Source organism: Vanellus vanellus, assembly GCF_965231255.1.
Source record: "Vanellus vanellus genome assembly, chromosome: 13".
Lineage (NCBI taxonomy): Eukaryota > Metazoa > Chordata > Aves > Charadriiformes > Charadriidae > Vanellus > Vanellus vanellus.
The window spans coordinates 1,929,990-1,956,030 of record NC_138918.1 but is presented as its reverse complement, the minus strand read 5'-3'; the positions used below and the strand labels follow the sequence as shown (position 1 = coordinate 1,956,030).

Genomic DNA, 26,041 nt, shown 5'->3' with positions numbered 1-26,041 from the left:
GACAGAGTGCAGTTCAGACTCTTTAAGCTCCTTCACGCAAGGGGAAGTAACAAAAAATGCTGGAATAACAGAATCACCAGCTTGCATGATGGCACTTCTCATTTTGCTCCCTAGCCAGTGTTCCTTGAAGACTGGCCTGAACGAAAGCAGGATCACCCCCCACCTTCTCTTTTTAACCCTGTTTGACCCGTTCCTGCTCTATCATTACACAACCAGGCAGCTGAAAGAGCATTATTTACATGCCCTCGCTCCACGCTCTTGCTGGCTTCAGCAATGTCAATTAACTTGCAGCAAGCTCAGATAAGAATTCTGCCTTTAGGGGAAAGGAGCTTTCTCGTAAGCAGAACTGTCTTGGAGCCCTATTTCACACGGAGCCCTAATGAATTTTCAGTGCATCTTCACTCTAAGCTGTTGTTCCCCTCTTTACAGCTCTGCCTTTAAAAATAAAGTAAGCGCACCCTCCAAAGAGGGCCCGAGCCTACAGACCACAGCGAGGCAGTGTATAACAGGAGACTTGATCTGTAAGACATTACAACTGTGTCATGATTGTCCCCACTCCCCTCGGCTAGGGAGAGGATGCAGCTTATTTCTAGTCACCTTCCCATCTGTCTCCAGGAGCAAACCGCTCGCAGGATCACTTGTGCTGGCTGTCACAGAGGGAAAGGCAAACCCCGTGGGACTCAGCCTTTAGAGAATGGCCCCAAACTGTGAATCCCTCCCACATGCAGCCACCAGGACTTCCCTGGGGCAGTGCTGGGGCACAGGAGGACCCTGTCTCTTCTCCACTTTAAGCAATGAGTCAGAAAGGTAGGAATTAGGATTCCAAAATCCCCTATTCCATTTGCTGTCTAAGCAATTGACCCAACATTAAAGCGTCTGAGCAGACACCCAGCTTCTCAGCAGCAGAGGAGAAAGACTCAAGTTCAGTCACTTACTTTTTCTTGTCTTTGTCCTTCTTCAGCGGCTGCTGTGAGGTAGCCTGCAAGGATTGGGACTGCAAGGTTTCCACTGCTACTTTCCGCCTGTTGAAGGCGTTCATCTCTTCCTCCAGCTCCCTCCTCTTCTCCTCCACCTTCCTTTTCTCTTCCTGGTGTATCCTTTTTAAGTGCTCAAATTTCTCATGCAGCTGGTAGGAGACAGACCCTCTGAGCATCGCATCCAGCAGGACCGCGCTCCCCCCAGAGCCACAGTCACACCTCCCACACAACTCCTCACCACCCTGCAGAGACCGAGCAGCTGGCCGGGTACAGCAGCCAGTGCCCCTGCACCACGCAAGCCCCTCGGCAGAGCAGACCTCGGGGCAATCACAGCCTCTTCACCGAAAGCGGTGAAGATACAGTAAATTCAGCTCTGCCTGACACCCCGTATCAAACGGGAGAAGGTGTGACCGCTGGATAAGCACACTGAAGATCTCAGCTCAGTCTGCAGCCCTGCCATGGGGCTGCGAGCATTGCAGGCTCTTTCAATCCTCACTAGTTTTGAAGATGGTCCGTTTATTTCCTCCCCAGTCATGGCAGCTGCCCGTGGCCTCACACCACCGACCTGGGGACTCCAGCCCAGCAACCCACTTTACTGCTCTCTCCAGTGAGCCTCCAGGCGTGATGTCTACCCAACATGCATGCTCACAGAAACATCCCACATTGCCCTTCGCTCACCAAGCAGCAGCTGAATCTCCTACACACTGCACAGAACGGGGAAGACTGTTGTTTCTGAGGCACCTAAACCAGTGATGCTGTTTTGAAAACATTACCCCATGTCCCCTCCTCTGAGTGGGGGAACGTGTCTGTGTGCTTTGGCTGGTGAGGTCTGCTCGAGAGCTGCATGTGCTTTCCAGGATTCATACATTGCCCAGACCGAGATCCTATGCTGGCTGTATTTTGGGCTCCTCTCACAGGTTTTTGGCACACCCACCTCTCTCTCCTTCTCCTTCAGCTCTGCCTCTGTCTCCTTGACTTTGTTAACAAACATTTGTCTCATTTCCTCCTCTTTCTTCTGGAGCTCGCCCAAGAACTCTTTCCTTTTGGTCTCATATGTTTCTTGGAGGCTGGGGAAGAAAGCAAACAAAATCCAGACTCTTTGGACACCAATGAGTTCGGGATGAGGAAACACACGCCTCTGCGATGCTTGAAGACAAACAGGCGGGGAAGGGAAGTCAGCTGCAAAGTTCAAACCCAGTGCTAGTATCTTCCAGCCCAGCATTGTGGATACCACTGACAAACCTCCCATTTTTGGGGGGCATCAGTACCAAACTATTGCCCTAAATTGATGCTAGATGTGAAGGCCGCTCACCTGAAGGGCTGGCTGTCTGGATCCGTGTCCTTGAAGCCCATCTCTTCCAGCTTGCACCTCCTGTACAGCTCATAGTGGCGGGTGTGAGTTTGCTCCCGAAGATCCTCCATGTTGACTCGAATCAGCATTTCCCGCAGTTTCACAAAGTCACAGTGACTTTCATTCTCAACTGATGGAAGCAAAGGGAGAAGTCAGCAAACTGCACGCATGGCAAGGGAGCACAAATGCATATGTAAATTAACTCCAGAGACTCCCCTCCCAAGGACCTCTACCTGTTGTCCCGCACAGGGCACAACACGGCCCCTCGGATGCAGGGATTCCCATTGACCACTCCTACCTGCCGGTAGGAATGGGAAGTCAAAGGAAAGATTGGCCAACCCACAAGAGGCTGCACAGGACACTTCTGCACCATTGGGCACCTTCATGCACAGGCGCTGGCGGGAGGGCAGAGCTGGAGAGGGTGCCACTGTGTGCACACACAAGGGAGGTTTGCGGTGGGTGCCCGGCTCGCAGCACCTTACCTTGCACCACTCCCCACGGGTACTGCCGAGCTCTCACCAGCTTGTTCCCAACTTTCACCTCCTCCGTGCTGCCGACCACAGCGAAGGGCAGATGAGCCTGAAACAGAGCCAAGGCCAGCGGCTCAGTGCACGGGCTAACCCCTCAGAGATCAGCCTCACTGTTAGATCCCCCTCACCCAGTCACAGGATCTACTTCAAAAAGCCCTTCCCCTGAAGCTAACAATCTCCAATACTCAGACCAGTCTCTACTATGAACTGGGATGTTACAACAGAGAGCAGCGTAAGGCCATATCACAGCTTACTGGCAACGCTGGCTGGACTGAACTAGATGGGGAAATATTGTAGGAACACCACGATCAATACCCATCTCCCTCTATCCATTTGTCAGGTTGTTCTTGCAGCTCTAGTCTCTCCACACGCCAAGAGCAGGGCACTCCCTGCCTTGCAGAAAGCACGAGCAAAGACATCCGTAAACAGGCCTTGGCACAGCAGTCTGTGTGTGGGCACTGGAAGGGACATGTGCAGGATACAACATGTGCTCGCTGCTCTCCGAGTCTGCAAAGCATCAAGCGCGGTAAGGAAGCAGGGCACCGTCCTCAAGCAGTGCAGGAGAGGAGCCACGGAGCAGGCGCTTCAGTGAGATGATGCGGTTGACAAAAATCTTTCATATTTAGGAGGAAACGGATCCAGAAGTGAGGAATTGGTAGAGAGGCGGCCAAAAATATTTTCATGGGGGTACAGGACATGGTGACAGGACCAAGCAAGCGTGGCTCCCATTTTTTTCCCCAATGCACACAGCTTGCAATTATTTTAAAATTAGAGCGCATCCTCCAAATTTTTCATGAATTCCGCAAAAAAGCACTATTACTGTGAAAACATGTATCTAGTTGACCCAGAAATGAATTAGCTATTGAAAGTTTAATTAAAAAAAAAAGGTGGTGGGGGGGGTAGGTGTGAAAGAAAAGACAAAGCATGTAATGAGAAGCAGCTATGCAGGAAAGTGTTCACTTTGATGTAAAAGCTACTTCTTATTAAAAAAATTAACATGGAATCATTTCAGCTGTTTCTACTGTGATAGCTACACTGATTTGGGTGACAGGAAACTTGGAAGTGTTTTGCACATGCTTCAGCCGGGTCTGAATTTGAACTCTGAATTTCAAACCAAACAAAATAGAGTTTAACAATTTTTCTTCTTTATTTTAAATTGGGTTTTCTCTGCTTGGCATCCTTAAATCAGAAGGCTAATGTAAATCTTAACTGTTAAATTTTTATTCAAAGTTTCTCCTTCCTCAAATGAAAAGTAGCCTAAAAGCAGACAGAATGAATTTTGAAGAAAGTATTTTTCGAAAATTCAATAAAACAAATTTTAGAGCTGAGCTGAGTTTCTCCAGAGAGCCCACAGATTAAACAAGAGCCATATTTTAATTAATTTTGTATGCAATAGCCTTTGGCGCCTGTCAGATCCACAGTTCAACTTTCAAACAGATTTAGCGTCTGGACAGTCCCAGTGAAACTTGCCCTTCAAATGCATTTTTGTGTAGCAATTTAATTTGTCGCAACTTCTGGTGGCAATGCGATTGGCAGCATTACTCACATTCATCACAGAGTTGATCTCAGCAACTGCTTCGTCGTCAGTGGGGAACTGATAGATCTGCACGCCATTGCTGACCAGCTCGCTCATTATCTTGATCTTGAACTTGTGCAACTCGCTCTTGGAGATGGTGTCTGCTTTGGCAATAATTGGGATGATGTTCACCTACAGCAGAAGAGAGGAAGGAAAAATAACCAAGTGAGCAGCAGTCCAGCAAGCAGCTCTGTCGGGAGCGTGGGTGCCCGCAGGGTGAGCTGGGTCCTACCCCGTTGGCTGCTTTACATTTCATAAAACCACAGAGCTGCTATATTTTGCATGCAAGCTGCAGCACAAACCCAGCTGAACACTAGAGGGAAGAGTTTTCCAGGACTAATTTGGCTACTAGACTTCCAGACAAACTGAAGACAAACACCCTGCAATAAATACACAATGAGCAGATCAAAGCCTCTGCTCTTGCCTATGTATTTTGTTAGACACGTCGAGGGAGGCAGAGACACCATAACTGTCACATCTGGAGTTATCTCCTATCTGCTCCTGGCTGTGCTGACAAGCTATTTTAGAAGACAAGCACAAGGATGAAACGCTGCAGCAAGCTGATGTGAAGCCTTCCCATGCTTAAGCAGAAGGAGCAGGGACTCCCCAGATGCTTTCCCAGCGGCTGTGGATCCCTTCCGAGGGCTCCCCGAGCCTTTCCGTGAGGATCACAAGTCAGGCGTGCTGCGCGGATTACATGGACCACCTGGGAAAGGCGCAGGGTGCCGCACAGCAGTCAGGAGATTTGTTTTCATGCTGTTGTTGCTCAGCTTTGGTTTTGCATCAGCAGCCACTGAGCAGCAGACAGCGCACAGCTTCATCAGCACAGGTTTCACAAAGCCACCCGCAAGCTGCAGGGCGGGGAGGTCCGTCCCCCCCCGCTCAGTACATACACCAAACGAGGACCACATCCTTCAGGAGGGATGCGGTTCGCTATAACCCTGTGCTTCAGAGAGCTACAGCGGGGCAGCATCTATCCCAGGAACCTCTATTAGATAATGCTGCTATGCCCAGAAAAGCCAAGTGCAATACTGCAAACCACTGCTTAAACAAACAACAAAACTCCTCTGTCTGAACAGCAGCCAAATTCACAGCAGTGAAAGACAAGAATTCAGACAAATGAGGAAAAAGTCTGATTTGCCATCTAACACCTCCCAAGAGCCAATGCTTTTTGTCCTACAGAGCAGCCATTTGGTCTCCAACAGGTACCCATTAAAATAAATAACCTTACTCTCCCGGCTCAAACTGTCTTTGTAGCTCAGTGTTTTTTCCTTAAGTCTTGGGTTCCCCCTCACCCTGGTTTAACCTTCACTAAATATAAAAGCATTTACTTGCTCCAAAATAAAATAATCTTAATTTGCTCATTGCAAATTTATCTGAGAGGATAAATTCCTTCTTTTGCTCAGCCACTGACCTGCCCTCTTTTACCAAGGACCACAAACCCACACAGAACAAGGTCTGCTGCTCACTCCGCTCCTCAGCGGGTCAGTGTCCTCATTATAAAGGTAAAAAGGGCCATGACCACAGCTGGGTGCCTCGCTGACCTGCTAAGAGCTGAGGTGGCTTAGATCCACCATCTCCCACAGAAAAAGGGTCAGCTCAGGGCTCATGTACCACCCGCTCAGCAGCGGTATCTGCGACGGGAAATGCACTGCTGGGGAGCTGATGTCTGCAGGACTTCATGCTCTCCGTCCAGCCAGGCACACTGACAAACCAGCACAAGAAGTGATTTTAGTCCATTTTCAGTTGGTGTAAGCAATTTGCCCCTCTCCTTCCAAAAAAGCACCAGCTCAGCCCTGCTCACAGCGAGGCAGGAGGTAGCAGGAGGTGCCACCCCAGCAGTACTCAAACAAGGTGTGTACTGAGATTGGTTCAAGTCCCCTACAACCAGGTCCCTCATCCTTCGAAAAGGCAACTCAGTCGCAGAGTTCACAACCCAAAAGGATTTTACAAGTTGTATTTCCAGTAATCAATAGCCAACATCCATACTGTGGAGTCCTGGAAACGGCATTTCAGTGTATCTTTCTCCTTCTCTCTTCTTCCCTTGCACGTTCCTTAACTTTTCAAATTATTACTGTTTTTATTTTGATTTCATGCATGCCTTGGAAACCCACAAGCTAGAATCCCACGGTTCACAAGTGATGCCCAGACCATCATTCAATTATCTTCCTGTTTTCCTTTCTCTGATTTTGAGCATTGGCACCCAAAAACTGCCTAAGTCTAGAATGAGCTCACCCCCTCATAATAAGGAGAAAGGATTGAAAAGTTCAGAAACAAGAAACAAACGAGATACAAGATGCTACCAAACCGAACTGCATGTCTAACCCTGCCCTCCTACAGCACCTTCCACACATCCATTTCTGTGCAAAGGCTGCAGTATGTGGCACAGAGATTAATGCCAAATAAACTAATATAACTAGCTAGAGAAGAAAAGTCACCTCTCCTCTCCTTCCTAGACAGGTTTTAAACCCCAATAAAAGGAAGTGATGCCAGAACTGTATGAGGTTTCTGTCTCCTCTCTCACTTTTAAACAAATAATGTCTACCTGGGGTTGCAGGCAAAATCCCAGAGCAACATTCTTATATCTCATGGTGGAAGAGCAATAGTCTCTATTTAAAGATCTAGTAATAAAATCACGAAGTTAACTACTGGAGCATCATCACTCTGAACGTGACAGGCATGCAGTGTCCCCTTGACTGTCACTCCATGTGCTGGAAGTCTTTGCTGGAGCTGGAATTATGACCAGAAGAAGTCTGTGCTTCAGACAAGACAGTGAACTCACATGCACACGCATAAAATACACCTCATTCTCAAGTCATTCTGACCACAGAGTTATTTTCTCATCTCCAAAAATAAAACTTACAAGAATGTGCCGAAGTCAGTCAGTTGGTTGAAAATAATTTTGCTAATATAATAAGGCTACATGCATTTTCACTCTGTGAAATACAGCTGGATTCTTCCCCATCTCCAAAGTGTTCCTGAACGCGAGTCTCAGTGAAGCCAACAGGCAAGTCCTACCTTGGAAACCAAACAGCAGAGGCACAAACCGGCCTGAAGCGTCCTCAACCCACCTAGGATGTGTCAGCTCACCAAGCGCAAGTCACAGCTCGTAAACAGCACACACTGACTGGAAACCATCCAGGGACAACCACCAGGGAGCCCCGGGATGCCCATGGCCGCACACAGCTGTGCCATCACTTTCCAGGGCAGGGCTGTGTTTTAAACCAATAAATCAAGTTCTCATCTGGTACAGATGCAATTTTCTCTTATTTATCCCCTCCTTTTCCTGGGTTAAACCCAATGGAAAGCCAACCCCTGCCAGGTCGTACGTGCTTCCCACCTACCACTCAGCTGCATTTCATCTACCTAGAACCACTTCTGAAGATGCTTCTAGCTCTCTGGCTGTAATTAAATACCTGAGACAACAGCTGGCCATGAGCTCAGCCAAACAAATACGGTATTACAGTACAATGGAAGATTTCGTTTACAAAACAGCTTTACCCAGAAGGGATTTTGTAAACTTTACACTAAAAGCAAGATTCGTTACTGAAATTGTCACACAGATTCAAAAGCCTGCCCAACACCTGATGCCGTGCCACCGGTGTGCTAAAGCAAAGGTGTAACTGAGCCAGGTTCCTACAAAACCCTTGTTAAACCAGCCTCAGAGGCTGAGCCAGCAGAGCACGCAGCAAAGCATTGCCTCCGATACACCTTTTGTCTCCATGGGCTCCATTCTTCAACTGTAAAACAGGGGCCACCAGCCGTGTATAGCTTTCCCAGAGGAAAGCCAGGCTCAGGTGCGCTCACACGACTGCAGACGTCGGAGCACGTCACCTCTCTGCCCAGCCACGGTGACCACTCGCTGTTTCCAGTCTGGAGCAGACAGAAAGCTGCCTGGGGCTTGCTGACACCCCACTTCACTCTGCCTGCACGCTGGCCCCAAACACAAACGGATCACATGTACTGGGAAAGGTGCCCAGCACTGTCACGCACAAATCTTTAAGGAGTGACTGGAAAGCACCTTGATGTCCTGGGATGACACCAATGCAGAAATGCAACATAAACCCCCGACACCCAGAAAATATCAATGGTTCTCTACTTGCTTATTCATTCCCACGTGCGTGCTTTGTGAAGCCACCACACAACAAAATCCAAGATGTTCTCAGACTGTGGTAAGAAGGGAGACAAGAGCAAAGGGATAAAATTACTTCAGGGAGGACTATTTAAGTGGAAGTTTAAAATATAAAAAGCTTGTGTGCGCACAAAGTTCCCATCCCTGCACAAGTACAAAGGATTTATTTTGGTACTACCCATGGACCACATTAAAGGCAGCCACGGGGAGATGTGAGAAGTAGGGAATGCAGAAAGAAAGGAAGAGAAAAGCTTTGTGGGACCACCAGCACCAAGGGGAAATCATGCAAAAGCTTTCCTCCAAACATATTTCTGGGAACATGTAATGCTGGCGCAGCACCAAGAGACAAGAGTTTATTAAGGGAAAGTTTTCGGATTCCCGATGAAGTCAGTGTAACAGCCACCACAGTTACAAAGAGCCCACTGCAATGGGAAGCCAGCGCCTGCTCTGGAGCGGGGCCAAGGAAAAGCAGGCCCACAGCCCCGGGTGGCAAGGGCCGACAGCAGGGACTCCACGAGGGGGAACTCTACCTGCCAAAAGAGTCCGATGGAGCTGCACATGGACAACAGCCAGAGAAGAGAGCATTCCCCAGATGTAATCCAGTTACTGCGGGGTCCCAACTGCCTTGTCTGCCCCCTCCATAAACTGATCAGCATCTGCCAGCTGAAAGGAACCACCTTGCTGCTAAAATACTGCTCTGAAAGACAGGAAATCCTTGAAAAGAAAAGAAGATATACTGCTGCCACGAGTGACCTTTGAAGCCTCCTGCCGCTCCCTGGAAGCCAGCTGCAACAACCAAAAGTGTGTCAGGAACCTCCTCTGAGCTGCAGGAATGTCAGCAGTAACCAGTTAAGTAACCCACTGCCCCCTAAGGCAGAATAGCTTATGCACAAGGAAACAACCCCCACCTAGACCTTCTTCACGACCCACTTTTAAGATTCCTATGACCTTGAGAACTTCTCGCCATATTTACTTTTTCAGAAGACACTGTGATCTGCTATCCAGATGATCTGGCACTACCAGCAGCGGCAGCTCACACACTCCCTGTGGGCCAGCACGCACAGCCAATGCTTCTCTTCAGCCCCTGCCTCCCCTCTGCTGACCACCACCTTAGGACGTCTACAGTTGTGGTTGCTCTCAGCCCCTCTGTCCCTGCTCAGGACAGCAGAGGTGGCTCTGCAGTTTCCATAGCTCAACTGCAGGAGCTGGAACACATCCTTACCCATGCACCTGTAAAGGAAGAGCTAATAAAGATGCAGTTGATGGCTTTGATAAACGTAAACTAATCTAGGTAAGATTCTTACAGTGATGGACACTCTAGATTTCACACAACTAGCCGGAAAATAAGCTTTTCACCTGGCATTTTCAGGAAAGCCGGTGAGAAAAAGAGCACAGGATCTCAGCAACTCACCAGGGCAGACAAAGTTTTACCAGTCCTAAAAACGGCTCAGCTAACATGCAAGAATCACTTACACGGAAGGAACAAAACCTTCCGCTTGACAATCAATATTAACAGAAGCATCACCACTTCCAGAAAGAGGGACCATGGTCTCCAACCCCTTACCTTGCTATCCAACTTCTTCATTGTCACCAGGTCCAAGGACTTGAGCGAGTGCCCGGTTGGGGTGATGAAGTACAGGCAGACGTGAATCCTCGTGTCATGGTAGTTGAAGAGAGATCGGCGGATCTTCAGCTCTTCTTGCAAATAGTTTTCAAACTGCGTATCAATGTACTCAACTATTGGCCTGTAACTAAAACCATACCATTAGCAACCCAGATACTGGACCTCAAAACTAAACAATTTGAAGGCTGAAGGAGTTCTCCCAGACATAGCACGGTATCATTTAAAAAGTAGTTCTAAGACTCAAAATGGTTTAGCCTGACAATAGGAAAAGTGTGGCATTTACACACAGACCTTATAATCCAAAGGTTACTGGAGTCTCCTGAGGCTGCACTGCAAAGCCTAAGGACAGCGGAGCATGGAAAGATGACTACTTCCACAGGTCAAGCTTTGCCCAGATCTCAGGGCTGAGCCATCTGGCTGTAGTAATGCAACATGAGCAAGGAGAGACCTTGGAGTCCCAGAAAGCCTTTACCCAGGGCTTGAGCAAGATGTCTGTGTAATTAAATGAGACAGGTCCAGAGACACTGATTGCTGCCAGAACAGATAATTCCCAACCCTGCACTGAGGACAGCTTGTTAACTGCTGACACTCCTGGAAGACACCATTCTCTGCTGGAAAGACCTCCTATGACCTCTCTTCTTGGCTCCTCACCCAACTCCCTCTACACTCAGTCCCCAGAACCAGAGCCACTGCAGTGACCTACTCCATTAACAGAAATAGGGACACCTCCTCTGCAACACTGCAAGGAGGACCGCAGGCAGTTCGCATCTAAGCATCAGAGGCAAGCCCAGAAATGCCAAGCAGATGGCACGAGACCTGCCTTTCATCTTTATTTATCTGATCCCCAAATCCAACCGCATCCACAATCGTTAGCTTCAGGTGGACGTTGCTCTCCTGCAGGTCGTAGGTCCGTGGCCGCAAGCGAACTGCGCTCTCATAGTGACTGGCTTCCTCCGTCTCAAATGTGGTATTGAAGAGGGTATTCATTAGTGTGGATTTCCCAATGCCGGTCTCACCTAGGAAGGAGAAATCATCAGCTCACTGCAGCATGAATTTGTCACAGGTACTTCAAAGAACGTTTAATTACAGAGCAAAACTAAATTATAATGTGAAAGGTTACTACAAACTGCCTGTGGACAGACATATAATTGTTACAAAGGTAACTGCGTTCTTGAAGGCCTCCCATGCTTAATGCAAAGCTAACGCAGAGCACTTTGGTCTCATCTCCCCAGCAAGGATCTCACAGCAACAGCTAAACATACTATTTTCCTTTCCACATAGCCCCCCTTTGCCTGGGATTCTGCACCAGAGAAGCTGAGGAGAGTACAATTTCAGCAGGGTCTTTTGAGTCATCAGATGAGAAAGAATAAAACTCAGTGGCTCCTACTGACAAGGGCCATCTGGGTCAGTTGTTGGCTGTCCCAAAGACAGTGATATCTCCAGGTAACGCTGCAGATCAGCATGAAGCAATGGGCACTCGGTGCGCTGTGGAGGGGACAGGGAAGTCTGACAATGAGGTTTCCTCACTCGTTTCAGTGAGATTCCCGACTTTAACAGGCTTGTCTACCACTTTCTCTCTTTGCTTTATCTTGCCACAAAAGTCTCTGGGAACCTGCCTTTTTTGAGAGTGGAGACCCCTGCGAGGAGGGAATCTGGGGGCCTATTTCAGTGCAGGGAAACAGGCAGACAGCTCCAGCCCTGCTAGGACAACTTGCTATCAGACTGAAAACCTCTTTTCACAGCAGAAAAGACGCTGGGTGAAGGTTTCAAGATTTCATTGCGTGGTTGAACTTTGGTCTGCCTGGAAGCGTTAAGGCAGCTTGTCCCTCTTCCACAGCCTCAACCCTGTAGTCCCACGTGTCCCATTAATAACTGTCGAAGGACTAAAGCCCATTCTGCTGTAACCCCTTCCCACTCCATCCACACAACAGCTACACCAAAGTCGGCTCTGTGGCTCGTTCGCTCTCTCTCCTCTCTGAAAAGCACAAGCTCTGCAGAAGGCACTCAGCTGCTGAGATCTGGCTCGGTGCATGCAAACTGTCCAAGACGGTCCCATTCTGCACTGACGTGTCACAGACAGCGTGTCTATGCTTTGAGATGATAGGGGCACCTCTGCAGCAAACAGAATTGGCCAAACTGGGGGAAATAAGCAACAAACTCTTCCATCACATCAGGCATGAGCTTCCACAGGTATCCAAACCATCTCAGCAAGACAGCAGCTGGCTGACAGAGAGCAAGAGGTGCTGCTCTGGGCTGAAGAGATCCAGCTGCACTGGGAGATCTTGCAACCCAGCCCAAATGACGGTGTTTGCAATGCAGCCAGTTCCATCTCATATTGCTCTTGATTGCTGGAGCTTCCCTTTAGTATTTCTGCTTCCTTCAAGGCTGCCCTGTTGCCCAATAACTCTTCATGCCTCATCAGTCAAGGGGAGACAAGAACACTGTCTTAGGGAAAAACACAGTGAAACCAATACCAAAATGCTACAAGGCATCCGTGACACAGAGGCCAAAGCATGACAACATTTTCAGAGGCCATGTTCCATGGTGCATTTTTACTACAGACTTAAACAGACTGCTGTGCTGAAGCAGGGCACTTCCGAGGCATCTTCATCTTTCCAGTAGTAGAAAAAATTCTACAAACTTGAATCTCTGAGATACACAGAGGGAGAGAACATGAAGTCATGAGGTGATGACAGAGAAACTTGGTAGGGAGAGAATAGTTCTTAGAGAACCAGTAGGGCAAGATTAGGAGAAGTTTCCCATCTGTAGCCCCCCTGTTCCGACAGCCATTGAAGGACACCTGGGATGCATCACAAACCAAGCTTCATCCCAGGATATTTGGCTCACAGGCTGTCTGTGAGCCAGAAAGGCTTTGAACTGCTGCACCTGGTAACAAAACGACTGACATTTTCCAGATTGGCCTTAAAGGGGCCCCATTTAAACTCCTCATTCACTACAGGCAGCCCTATTGGCCAAGGGAGTGGAGAAAGGCAAAATCCAAGGAACTAGCCTTCTACTCCCTCCTCGTTTCCCAGGCAGTCCATTGTGCTACACCTTCGGCACAGACAGCCTTCCACTGAGTGTAGCCCCTCTCGCTGGACCCAGCCACCTCTGAAGAGCCCTACAGTGGACATGCTGATGGGAGAGCAGGAGGGCGAGCAAGTTTCTGTTTGAGAGAGGTGCCATGCCTGCTGCCAAGGGGGTTGGGCTTTTTCCTTCTTCAAGCGCCGCAGGTTCTGCGCTTCACTGGAGAATAAATCCTTCATACTGCTCAGAACAGGGCGCAGACACACCGCTTCCTACCAGATGTGGCTAAGAGTTGTGCAAGGAAATAAAAGCAGCCTGGTGCTCTAGTTTAATGTGAAAGGAAAGTCATATGGAGAACTCACGGCTGATGCAAGCCACATTCTCCTGTTCGGTTGTGGGCACAGCTGGGAGCAGGAACTGGCAAAAAGAGGTACAGCCGTTTTTTTTCCTCTTGTCCAAAGAAAAAAATAGCGGTAATTTTTTCCAGTGTGTCACAAATGGTATGGTCAGGTGAGAATGCAGAAGTATCCGTTCTGGTGTCCCCAAGAATGACACAAATTAAAAACATATAGCCCTCTGCTGCAATTACCCTTCTGCTAAGGAACAAGTCTATGAAGTTCAACTGTGATTTCAGCCATGCTTTTTACTTGTGGTTGGATATGCAGAAGTGGCTTAGGTATGGCCCAAGCACCTTGCGTAAGCTGTCAGGGTTTCACTGCACAGTCTATACAGAGCCATATTCTCTTTGGCCAGGCTGAGGGCCAGGCAGGGAGCTGCTGTCTCTGGACGTATTTCTGCTGATCTAGCAGGTTACAATACTTCAGACCTCATACACAGTATAAGAACCAGCCAAAGTAAAAATAATGCTCATCTCATCGCTGGAAGGAATTGGTTTCTAGTACTCTAGCCAGCACTGTCTGCTAGATCACGTCAATACCAAAATTAAAAAACAAGAATATAATGAGGTTATTTTAAAGTCAGCCTCTCGCACCTGCTCACAATCTTCAAGACAAATACTTTACAATCAATAAAACCAGAAACGCTCTCTCTCCCTTTTCTAGCACAGAGATGGTCATGCTTCAGGCCCTTTGACTCACCCTGGGAAAGCATCAACCAGGCACAGCTCAGACACAAACCTCTTATCCCTAGCTTTGGGGTGCAGGCTGACACTCAAGAAATGACCGAGTTATAACCAGCAGCTCTCAGCTAACACATGGTCTATCTGACTGCATCTACTTGGACACCGTATTCACTGGCAAGCTGCTCATGCCAGCCACCCCAGTTCGCAAAGGGAAATATTTAACTTGCTACATACAGTCTTCCCTTATTCCTTCCTATTGCAAAGCTACTGAAGCAGAGATGAGCAAGACCTCACTGATTACAGGAATTCTTCTGGTTTGTCCCATTTGGACCTTCCTGCCGCTCTCTGCAGCTCCTGCACCTCGGCTCAAGGCAGAGCTGGACAGTCCCACACCCGTTTCCTCCCCCTCCCTCCCACCAAAGGCAGAAATTTGATATATTAAAGCTTTTCCCAAAACTGTCTCTAATTTTGGGCAACAAGCCTCCAACAGTCACTTGTGAAAGTCACCACTCAGAAGCATAAAGCTTCAGAGAGCTCAAGTTCACTGAAATTAAAACATATTTTTTTCAAGAGAGTGAGGCATTTCTGACTTGCTTAAAGCCACTGCCGAGCCCTGTGGCGCAGCGGGAGACACAAGAAGTCCTGGTTCCAACCTCACCGCGCCGCCGGCTCTGCCCACGTCTGTTTGCAGAGGACTGTGCTCACCCACACAGAGGATGTTGAAGCTGAAGCCTTGTGTGACAGACTTGCTGACCAGCTGATCGGGGAGACTGTCGAAGCCGACATGGCCCCCCAGGGAAAGGTTCCTCTTCTCTTCATTCTGGTAGGGAGAAGAAGCCAGATTAGCAAACTGCACTGAGATGGGAAGTCAGATTGATGAGAGGAACCACCAAACCCAAGAAATAACCACCCTCCCATGCACCGCAGAGCCACCGACACAAACCCTAACGCTGCCCGCAAGAGCCTGTGCTTTGGCACACCACAGCACAAACCCTCCGACAGCCACCAACAACAGAAAAGAGAGGGGAAAAATACTGATCTTAATGGGGAATTGGGAGAACTAAGCTACCAGGCTACAAAGAAAACACTAGCATGAGCTCCAACTACATGCAGCTGGGAGACATTAGCAAAGGAAAACCCACCACCATGTGTTTTAGCACTCATTTCTCCTCGCCCTTTATTTTATTTTCTTAAACCCTCCAGCAGTGAATTCAGCTCGGCAGACTCTGCATTTCACCCCCCTCCATCCGAGCACTTGATTTTTTCCCTTTGCTCTTGCCATAAGCAGCACGGTTTCGTTCGCTCACGCATCCAGGGGTGCTAGTGGCACAGGCAGGGCGAGGAACCCTCTTGCTTTACCATCTGTGACCACACAGTTTTCTACCGTTTCTCTGTTGTTCCTGTTCCCGCCTCCCCCATATGCACTTTGTTCTTCCTTCTGTCTCCTCCCTCCCCCAGAGGAAGACTCATCACCTGTACTAAGACAATAAACATCCGAAGAGACACCAGGTCTCTGCCCTGCCTTATGCAGAAAGGCAGCCCGGATCTGCTGTAATTCCAGAACAGAGGAGTTGACAGAAGGGTCATTTCTATTTCTAGTCGTTAAGAACAGGAGAGTTTGGATTTGCACAAATATTTCAACAGATGTTGCCACTTCTCACGGCAAATAAGCAACGCTGTCCCAGCCCGGGGACCAGAATCCTGTCCCTGCAGCCTCTCAAGCACTCTTCTCCTTCCATGGAGAAGCAAGGATACGTGATTTCAGAGCATGATTCATTCATCCTCACAGTTTCTTTGGTAAACCACTCTTTTTCTTAATCACCAGCACACAGTGGAAGATGGGGATGGAAAAGGTGTCTGCCCTTTGCCCGGCTCTGGTCCTTCTGTCTGTCCCTGACAATTCAGACTTAATGCCCCAGCACTAAGACTGCGAGACAAGAGCATACCCTGAGAAAAGGCTAAGCTGGCTGTCAAACTTCAAATTAACTCAAGAGGAAGATAAAAGAAATGACGTGATAAGCCTTGAGTATTCCTCTATGCCTGCTAAACAAAACATGAACCTTTGTTCAACTGCATCTCGAGTCAAAGCCTCCTTTAGTTCTGCCTTTGGTAGAACAAATATTCTCAGCTTTATAAAATAAACCACTTAAATCACAAGAACAACTTGTGAACAGTTGAAGCAGCTCCTATGCCTCACGTACAAACCTTCTGGCTGTCCTGGTTAGCATTTGTTACCAACTTTCAGATGATTTTAGCCCAGCACTCTCCCAAGGGACTCACTCCCTGGACAGAAACACAACCGAATCGTAGCTGTGTTTCTGCGATCAATTCTGTTCCGTCCCATCAGGATCGATCGTGCTCACTAACTAAGCGGAAACAGCAATCGTTTAAAGTTTTCCTGTGGGACAGACGGCATCAATTAAGGTTTTAAGGTGGCCAAGAGTTTGGATGAATTAAAAAGGGCCCCTAAGACAGGGAAACCTCCGAGTTATACTTTCTTCTGTTCATCTGTCACCACAGGGCGATGCTAAAGCTCAGACTAACACCTCTGCAGGGACAGACCCCAGCTGCAGGACGATTCCCCAGCGCACACGGAGAACAGCGAGTCTGTGCTGCTCCCGGCAGCCCAACACTGAACCGCGAATCCGGCACGGCATGGAGCAGCTGCACCGGGAAGGGGAACATGGACACGCGTGTGCTGGGAAATGGCTCAGAGTTGTTCAGGTTTGGTTTTCCTCTTAAGGAGGGGACTGTCACAAGGCACATGAAGCCACTGCGTGCATCAGCAGAGTTCAGGGGGCTTCCCCGGGCTCTCAGCCCCATCTTCTCAGCCCCCCACTTCTCCTCTCCCGGTCCCCCGGCCCCCTCCGAGCCACCACCTCACAGAGCTTCAAATGCCAGTTCCCACCACTGCAATGCAGTGACAGCCACGCAAGCCGTTCCCACAGAAAGTCACAGAGTTTGACAGCTACACTTTGTGTCTTTGCATTTTAAATAACAAACAAAAACAAGCAAACAAAAACACAAACCAGAAGCCTGGGATGACATTTTGGAAGGGAAATAAATAGAGGCTGCCGATGGCTATGATTAGGCTGAGCGTGCCCGAGGCTGGGAAGAGGTTTCCAGGCAACAGGGAGCACCACTGCTCGGGATTTTAAAATAGGCTCCAGCTCGGCAAGGCTGCATTGAGAACTCAGTCATGCTTCAGCCGGAGGAAATCCAAATGCGTTTGCACAGGGCTTTCTTTTTCTCTTTTTTTTTTTTGGGAGGGGGGGGTGGTGTGGTGTGGTGGTGTTTGGTCACTGTTCATTATGGGACAAGAATACACTTACTCAAAACTGCTCGCCATCTCTTAAAGCTGCTAAACCAATGAGCCAAACTTCAGTGAAATATTTTTGTCAGTGACCTTGAAATGCACAGTTTCCTTTTATTTCTGTAAGCAGCGATAATAATCTGGTTCAAGTCCAAGACGCTGCTGATACCAAAGCAGAAAACCATTTGCTGTGCTTGCAGTGCGTTCAGCTGTCATTCAGCTTTCAAAGGAATTATGTTATTGTTGCTGTGTTAGGACAAACAATAGCAACAACTGCTGGAAAGTAATAAGACTAAGAAAAGAAAGAAAAAAAAAAGAAAAAACAGAGAAAACTTTTTTCTATTCTTTCCCTCCGATCCATCAGGCTTACAAAGTTGACAACCTTGCAAACACAACTAATTTTTCTGCTCACCGGTGTTGTTCGGTGCATTGACCTGCCCTGCAGAGGAACCTACCCACCACCCAGATGAGCAACCACCGGCACTTCTTCACGCATCTACCTGCAACTGATTTGTGAGTCTCACCCCGAATGACGAACCCTTTTGGCCAGCTCCTGCTCGCCCAGGGTAGCTCAAGGACAGCTCGACATGGTTCACCTACTAGTAAAGATAACAAGGTCACACTCAAAATTGAACTCTTTCCAGCAGAAGCAGCCAGCCTGCAACGCTCAGCATAAATAATCAATCTAGAATACAAATGCTGCAATAAATGAGGGCAGCAGTAATGCAACAAAGTGGGGTTTCTCTGTTGTTTCTGTTTTAAACAAAAGCCAAGAATTTCAGGAGGACTTTTTCCACATTTGGTGCCAGCAACGCGACTGCCCTGCAGGACAGGAGCAGGCAGGTTACGTGGCAGAGGTGGATGGGATCAGCCACGGTGAGAGCCAGGCAGAAACACAGCCCGCCCTTTCCAGTTGCACTGGTCTCTGCAATGCTCCCGTCCTCCCCAACGCCCAGTGAGAATTAGGTCCCTCATCTCACAGCCTGGAGAGATAACCCTCCTGCTTCTTACCAGGCAAGATCCCATCCTGGGGCTGCAAATAACCATGAGGCAGCCAACCTTTCCTGAAGCCCATCTGGTCATTGTGCAACACGATAATTAAGAGTTTGGGACAGCTCTGAATGCAAATTCCCACCATAAACAGCCACTGGAGCCCTGAACATCACTTCTTGGGTCACTAATGGCATCCTATGATGGGCAGCTACTAGGGTTTTACTTAGAGCCTTTGAACATGGTCTTTGAAGACCTTCTGTGCCTTGAGCTGATCTTCGGGGCTTGAAGCAGAGAGACAAGGGGATCATTTGTATTCTGAATCTGGAATTTGGTGGGAAACAAAAGAGTCATCAGAAGGCCAGAGCAGAATTTATTAATTCAAAGTGTTTTCAACATTTTCGCTGGCACTCTGGCCAGGCCGAGAAGCAGAGTGTGTGAAGACAACAGGCACACAAATGATGGCATCGGGGTGCACAGCCACGGAATCAACAGCCATCCCAGAGGGAAATCGATCTTTGGCTCTGGTTCAACAGCTATGTCACAGGACCCTTCCCCTGGCATGCAGCAGAAAGACAGACGTGCCCTTGGTAGCACAGATGGCCACACTTAGCTGAGCACCACAAGAACCAAAAAGCAACCTCCAAACATAGTGCTTCAAACCTCCCGTATGGCACCAGCCACCCCAGCTCGCAGCCATGCTCAGCTGGACGCTGGGGATGCACTTGGGATGCGCGACAGCACGCTGGCCCATTCCTGTGGCCACCAGCATGAAGCTGCCCAGGGAACCAAAACCAGCATTTCAAACCCACATCAGCTTCCCAAGTCCATCCACAGCAGAGCCGTGCCATGCAGTGGGACCACGGGGCTGGGAGGAAGCATGGGGCAGTATCGCTGTGGGCATGGGCAGCAACGCTGCAGGCAGCTGGCCACAAACCACATCTGCAGAAGATAATATGTTATTTGGACCTTTATTGCGAGTGAGACAAGAAAAGGCAGAGAAACACAGTCAGAAAGAGTAAATCCAGATCCCTATAAGAGGGTCAACACAGTATTCAAGTATTAACTATGCTCTTCCTAGTAGATGGAGGGAATAAAGAAACCCATGAGGAGAAGTGGCACAGGCTAGAGCATCGTGCAGTGTGCCTACGATCCTTTAAAAAACAAAAATCTGGTCACAGTTTCTCTTCTTCCAGTCTCTTCATGCTTCACCTTCAAATTAGCATGTTTCACTTTGCGTCATTACATTTTTCAGCAACTTCTCCCAGGAAAAGTGGCTTTATCGCTGCCTGCACAACCCATGGGGGATGTCATCAGCGAGAAGATGAGCTCCACATTCAGCCGCTCCTCAACTGCACAGTTTTCCTAGCTGGGGCTCCTGGTGCGGAGCAGAGTTGCTCACCCCGCTTTTAGATGGGCTGCCCCTGTTCTCCTTCCTTTCATACCAGGAGCAGTATGAACTGACTTGGACTTGCATATAAAAGACCATTCTGACATCAGTTGGTTAAAATAAAAAAAAAGACAAGAAAAAATATATCATCTTTCAATTAATCTCAACAAGAAATGCTCTTTGGTCAGATATGCTTGTGTTTTCTGCTTGAGACAACCTTCGGTTTTGTTTTCATGTACAAAGCAGGTGAAAACATATGGGTAAACAAAAGTGTAATTAAACACCACAATCATAAATGGTGATATTTATTTTTTTAAATGATGCTTGTTTGGGTTCTTTTTTTTTTTTTTTAAAAGAACTTGGCATGATGGGAGTCATAATGTAAATCTTGGGTCCTGCTACAGCAGACTTATCAGCATACATGCAACTTGTGAATACACGCTGCAAAACCACAAGCGAAAAAACGAAAATCACATGGTTTAGCCATTTATCAGCTAAACCATGACCTGAGTGAAGACTCCTGGTTTTATACCCTGAGGGACAGCACAGCACTTTTTTTGTACCCAAAATGCCTTTTCCCATTTCTACAGCCCAACAAAACATGACTGAGAAAGGCGAACAGCTGACATGTTCCAAGGCAAAACAGCAAAGGCCTACAGGGAAAAAGGAGGAGAAACTCAGGCCTTTCTGCTAAATGAAAAGGGCTTACACTTGAGCAACGACCTTCAACCCAAAGGTATCCACTGCTCCCAAATGCTCCCTCCGGCACCTCCGTGGGCTTTGCAACGTGAACCTGGGGTCTCCCCGAGCTGTGGCCAGGCTGCAGCTCCCCAAACGCCAAGCTCGCGCACAGCGGAGAGGCACAGCCATTCAGATGAGAGCTTTCTCGTTCCAAGAGCTCACAGGCAGCGGTATTGCAGGTCCCTCTCTTCCTGGGTTTTCGCCATTTATGTCTTACACACACACTTGTAAAATAGCAAGAGGCAACAACACAACATCTGCGCAGCACTTTTGCATAGCGCTTCAGTTCCCGCTACTGAGGCACCCTTTTGTTTATAACTTCCTCAATCCGGGATGACATCTTGACCTTAAGTAATACCAAATCCTGCAGGACTTTACAGCATAGGTCCCCCTCCAACCTGGGTACAGTCCGTTACCCACACACCAACGCCTCGCAGTAGCTCTACAGCACCGGGTATACCCATGGGTGCATCGTTTCACACTGCGGTAATGCACACAGACGCGGAGCTGCGGATCGGCGTGCCAGGCCCCCGGCAAAGTGCAGAGCACAGACAGATCCTCTCCCTTCCAATTTACAATCAAATCAAAACAGAAAGATAAAACAGCAGTAGCAGACAGATTGCAGCTCCCCGATCAGCATGATTCAGAGACCAGCAAGAGGAAGAGCAGGGAAAGCTCCCACGGGCCCCACTCCGCACGGCTGCGGCACCTTTGGCAGCGCTCCCATGGCGGGACGGAGCGGTCATCGCTCCGCAGGGGCCGGCTCGGCACCCGGCACAGCTGGGGACTGCTGTTAGTCACAAACCAATGACTTCACCTTCTTCAGTCCCCGTCCACAATCCACCACCACAACAGGGCGTGCAACAGAAATTAATATGTATACCAATGGGGTTTGTAGGATGCTATTCCCTTGTCTCCTGAATGGAAATGCATGGAATCAGGAAATTGTTCGGTCCTGATGCAGGGAGTCTCATTTGCAACTGAGCAGAGAAAGGACTGAATGACATCTGGCTGTTTATTAAATCCAAGCGGAGCAAGCTGGTCGCACGTACAGGCTCGCGCAGGCTGGCACCCCGAGCAGCCACGCTGCCGGCATTGCCTGCCCCTGGCAGCCCAGGCAGTTCAGGCAGCAGGGCAAGGCAAACTGCCCACAAACCCACGGAACAGAGAGGTCTGCTGCAGGGTCCAGCACACGCAGGGACCCTACAACTGTGTGATGCTGAGGGGACCTCCCCAAAACACATGTCCCTGCAAGACTCCTTGCAGAGGCGCTGGTAGTATTGCTGTCATTTCACAAGTAAACTGAGTCACGGAGCAGTTGAGTACTTGCCTAGAGACCTGTGGGCAAACAGTGTTGGAAGCCAAATTCAGCTTCTTTGTCCAAGCAGGCACTCCCTGGGACTTGGCCCAGTTTCTGGATCAATGCAGAAAAAATCTGGCAAATCACCTCTCTCGGGAGATCCTGCCCCATCTCTGAATACCGGCTCAACAAACGCCACTTGACATTTGCAAAGAAACAGCAGCAAGTATAGACTGAAGTTTCCACGAAGAAAACATTTCTTTCACCAAGCTCAGCAGCTGAGGTATAGCCACAGCAGCACCACACCTGACGTTTGAAAAGCACCTCTATGGTGCTAGCAACATTCCAAATAGACACTGCCATGCATCAAAATATTATCTTCTTGTAGTCACAGGCTAAGGACTATTAGACCTATTACAGCATCAATGAATGAACTTGCACTTTGCAGCCTATTAAGCAGAAAGAGGTGGCCCAAGAAGAGTAATGAGACCAGATTTGACATTGTCTAACAACAGTCAGAGGATGCTGAGCATAGTAGGTCTTGGCAGAGTGCTTAGGCACGGTATGCATGACCTCGTAGGTGCCGTTGGTCCTGGAGATGAAAGGAAGCCCACTTTCAGCTGGGGCTGAACAGTGGAGATCTTGGCACCTCTCAGGCTAAAGTTGTCGCACCTAAATGCCACCTAATCTCAAACAGATTTGCAAAGTGCAAGCACATACGCAACTCTGAAGGTTTTCAGTTAATCTCAAGCATGTGCTCAAAATTCCAGATCCCCATTGTGGAGCACTTAATAACAGGCTGGGGGAAGAAGAATGGAAGAAAAAAACCCCAAACCCTACAGAGATCGTTTTAGATGTGGGGTTTATGCTGATTTACCATTTGTCTTACAATAGCAACCTGCTGCGCTCCAGCTTCTCTACTACCTCTCACTCCGGTCCACTCTGGTGGTGGTACCCAGCCAGAAACAGGACACATCTCAGATGCTGTGAGCAACTCTGCTTTCACTATGCCTGTGCAGGGAGGGTATCAGTGTCTTCCCCACTGTGGCAGCCCTAAAGAGCTGTAAACAGTGACACTGCGATGCCTAACACTGCTCTTCCCTCCAGCAATGTCAGAGAAAAGCCCCAGTGGCCTTCACTTCCTTCTCTTTTCCAACACTTCAGCCAGTTTTCCACATTTCAGCCAGTCATCTCCAGTTGCCTCATGCTTACAACAAGCTCCCAGCCCACACTGCAGTCTCCCCCAGTAAAAAACCTCATGCTAAAAAAAAAACCCACACAATTCCCAGCCCCCCTTTAAACCGCTCTCCTAAGAATGCCAAGAATTTTCCCAGACACTCAAGCTTTTATTCATATCCCTCCCGGCTCCCAGCTGCACTCCAGGCAGGCAAAAACATCACTGAAGAAATCAGATATGGAGTCACCACCAAGACATGCCAAATAAGAATGAAAGCCACTCTACATTACAGAGGCAAGACGACTCAAAAGCCGAGGTTCTCTCCTGTAGGGCTAACTAAAGGTTACGTTGCCTGAAGTGATGCCTTTCTTGTAAGCTTTTGGACCCATTTTTAAAAGCTATTCATAAACCTTGAGACCAGTGAGAGCATTGCAAAGAGCAATGCTCAGCATTTGGCAAAATAAAAATAATAATAAAAAAAATAATCACTGGTCCAGTATCAATGTTTCACAATGTCCCATACGCCCCCGGCTAGTCTTGGGGAAGAAAACACTGTGCTACACACCTGTAAAAATCCGGCGTGCTGAACACGCACTGTAGTCACCTATCCGTAAGAAGGTGGACAGGGATTCGAGCGAGAAAGCAAAACTCCTTTTAAGGGAGCAACTCCTTAGGCAAACTCCTTAACTGCTTTCCTGTATCCAAGCTCCTGGTGCCAAAACAGTGTTTTGATTCCTGCGGCACACCTTGTGCTGATATCCCAGCAACACGCCGGACGCTGAGCATTCCCAGCAGCAAGGATCTGCACACTCAACATATTCCCCTTCTGCACCAGCCTGTTCACTTTAACATGTGCAAGCAAACAGCTGAATGGCAGGCACTGCCTTCAGCTTTGCTTCAGTCTCAGCAGCCTTTCCTCCTTAAAAAAAACAAACAAACAAACAAAAAAAACCAAAAAAAAAAACCAAAACACACACCACCCAAAACCCCCCACCAAAACATAAAATAAAAATCCTACACAAATCTACAGAATCAAATGAATTGGCACAAGCTGAAAACACCAGTTTTTGCTGACTTTCAGAGCTGAGTTTGAAGGGAGAGTAAAGCTTCTCATCCTTTCTTAGACGACATACATCCAAGATGATACTCACAACCTGTGAATGCAACATCAGTTTTAATTTTTTGCAAACAAACTGACTGTTTCTGGCTTAAATTCCTCTCTGGCTTTTTACACTAAAAGCAAAATTCCCACATGCTTCCTTTCCTTAAGTTGTTATTTACCTATTTCCCTATAACATTTATGAAGCCAAATTAATTAATTGCGAGGTCCTTCTTAATTAAGAAAGGATTAAACATGCATTTTGTCCCTATCACAAGCACTGGATGAGAGTTTATCAAGGAGCAAAATGGGATTTGCCGGGTATTATGCACACAATGTTTTGCAAACGTGAATGTTGCCTTTGAGAATAAGGAAAGTTGGTTAAAGCAGAGAAAACTATGGAACCAAAAATGAGAGACATTTCCTTCAAAATGACCTTAAAGGATGAGAAAGTTCAGCTTTTTGTCAGCCGGAGAATTCCATCCCCCATGAGCTATTCAAAACCAAGAAAGCAAAGTCCAAAACACAAACATAACTTTTCCTTCAGTCTGTTTAAAGAGAACCCAAACCATAGATAAACAAGAACACACCAGACTACCCCAGTTCACTTCTTTTCAAAATTATTTATTCAGAAGGTGCTGAGGCTTTTAATTTAATGGAATTTTGCAATTTACCCCGACAAGAGACTAATCTTATCACCTTATCTAGTAAGAGACTTTCCCAAGTTCACCCAAGGCAGCAGATGCGTTCCCAGCTTGCACTCAACTGATCTGACCAGCAGGACCTCTTCCCTTCCCCACCATCCTACCACAAGGATGAGGAGGAGACACCTGGCACATACAAATGGCCATGGGACAAAGCCAAGAGAGAAACTGAGTGCCCACCCCTAAGGAGTGGCATGGAGAAAGCTTGGGGCAGTTTAAAAGAAACATCGTCAAAGAGGGAAAACGGATCTGGATCCCCATCATGCCGAACAAGCCACGCTGGCTATCAGCCACCAAGATTATTTGTTTTAGTTACCACTTAAAATAAACATAGCTAATTCCCACATACGTTTCCAGAATTTATTGCCCGATTACAATAAATACTATTATTCAGTATATTTTTAGACAAGGGAACAGAGATATAATGGGAACCCAAGAGTTTTGATCACCACTGTACGCTTTTCCCCCCATTTGCCTTATGCAACCATCTCGCAGCATCTCCACAAACAGCACTTCCAGCTACTGGACAAGTCTCCTTCCGATACTGCCTGAAAGGCACCAGAAAGAGAAGTTTTACATATCACAGCCACTCAGCTCCAAGAGCTAAACCAGAGTCATCATGCTAATAAGCTGACTGCTATATATCCTATTAACACATGCCTCCAGAAAGCCCCAAAGTGTATTAGCGCAGAATACCTTTAATCTGAAGACTCAAGGCAACGGAAAAAAGAAAAGAAAACCTCTGTCTGAAAAAAAAAGCAAAAAGCAAAGCAAAAAGATCAGCTGAAAGGGCTAATAACTCTGTATGAAACTACAAAATAAACCTATATTCACCAATACGAGCTGGAAACATCTTTGCTGCTGAAGATAAGGAAAGGAGAGCATTCCGGGGAGGCGCCGGCTCTGGCAGCCCTTTTTCAGGCAACCTTTTACTGTGGCAGAGCTGAAAGCCAGGATCAACTTGGATTAGGAACCAAGGCCCAGAGCAGCCCTGTGTAAGCAGGGTCTGGACCAGAGACCCAGCAATGT

At 47.9% G+C, this 26,041-nt stretch overlaps 1 protein-coding gene across 1 annotated transcript in view; it reads right to left on the bottom strand.

The window, feature by feature from the left end:
* SEPTIN8 (septin 8) overlaps window positions 1–26,041 on the bottom strand; it is a gene marked incomplete at its 3' end in the record, with an annotated part of 46,834 nt that overhangs the window by 14,481 nt on the left and 6,312 nt on the right. The window contains exons 2-9 of the mRNA XM_082489668.1: window positions 15,004–15,118; window positions 11,002–11,206; window positions 10,131–10,317; window positions 4,405–4,566; window positions 2,811–2,907; window positions 2,290–2,458; window positions 1,912–2,044; window positions 936–1,126 (exon numbers count right to left, since the gene is read on the bottom strand). Of these exons, the coding sequence (XP_082345794.1) occupies window positions 936–1,126; window positions 1,912–2,044; window positions 2,290–2,458; window positions 2,811–2,907; window positions 4,405–4,566; window positions 10,131–10,317; window positions 11,002–11,206; window positions 15,004–15,118 (1,259 nt within the window). The remainder of the gene's footprint in view (window positions 1–935; window positions 1,127–1,911; window positions 2,045–2,289; window positions 2,459–2,810; window positions 2,908–4,404; window positions 4,567–10,130; window positions 10,318–11,001; window positions 11,207–15,003; window positions 15,119–26,041) is intronic.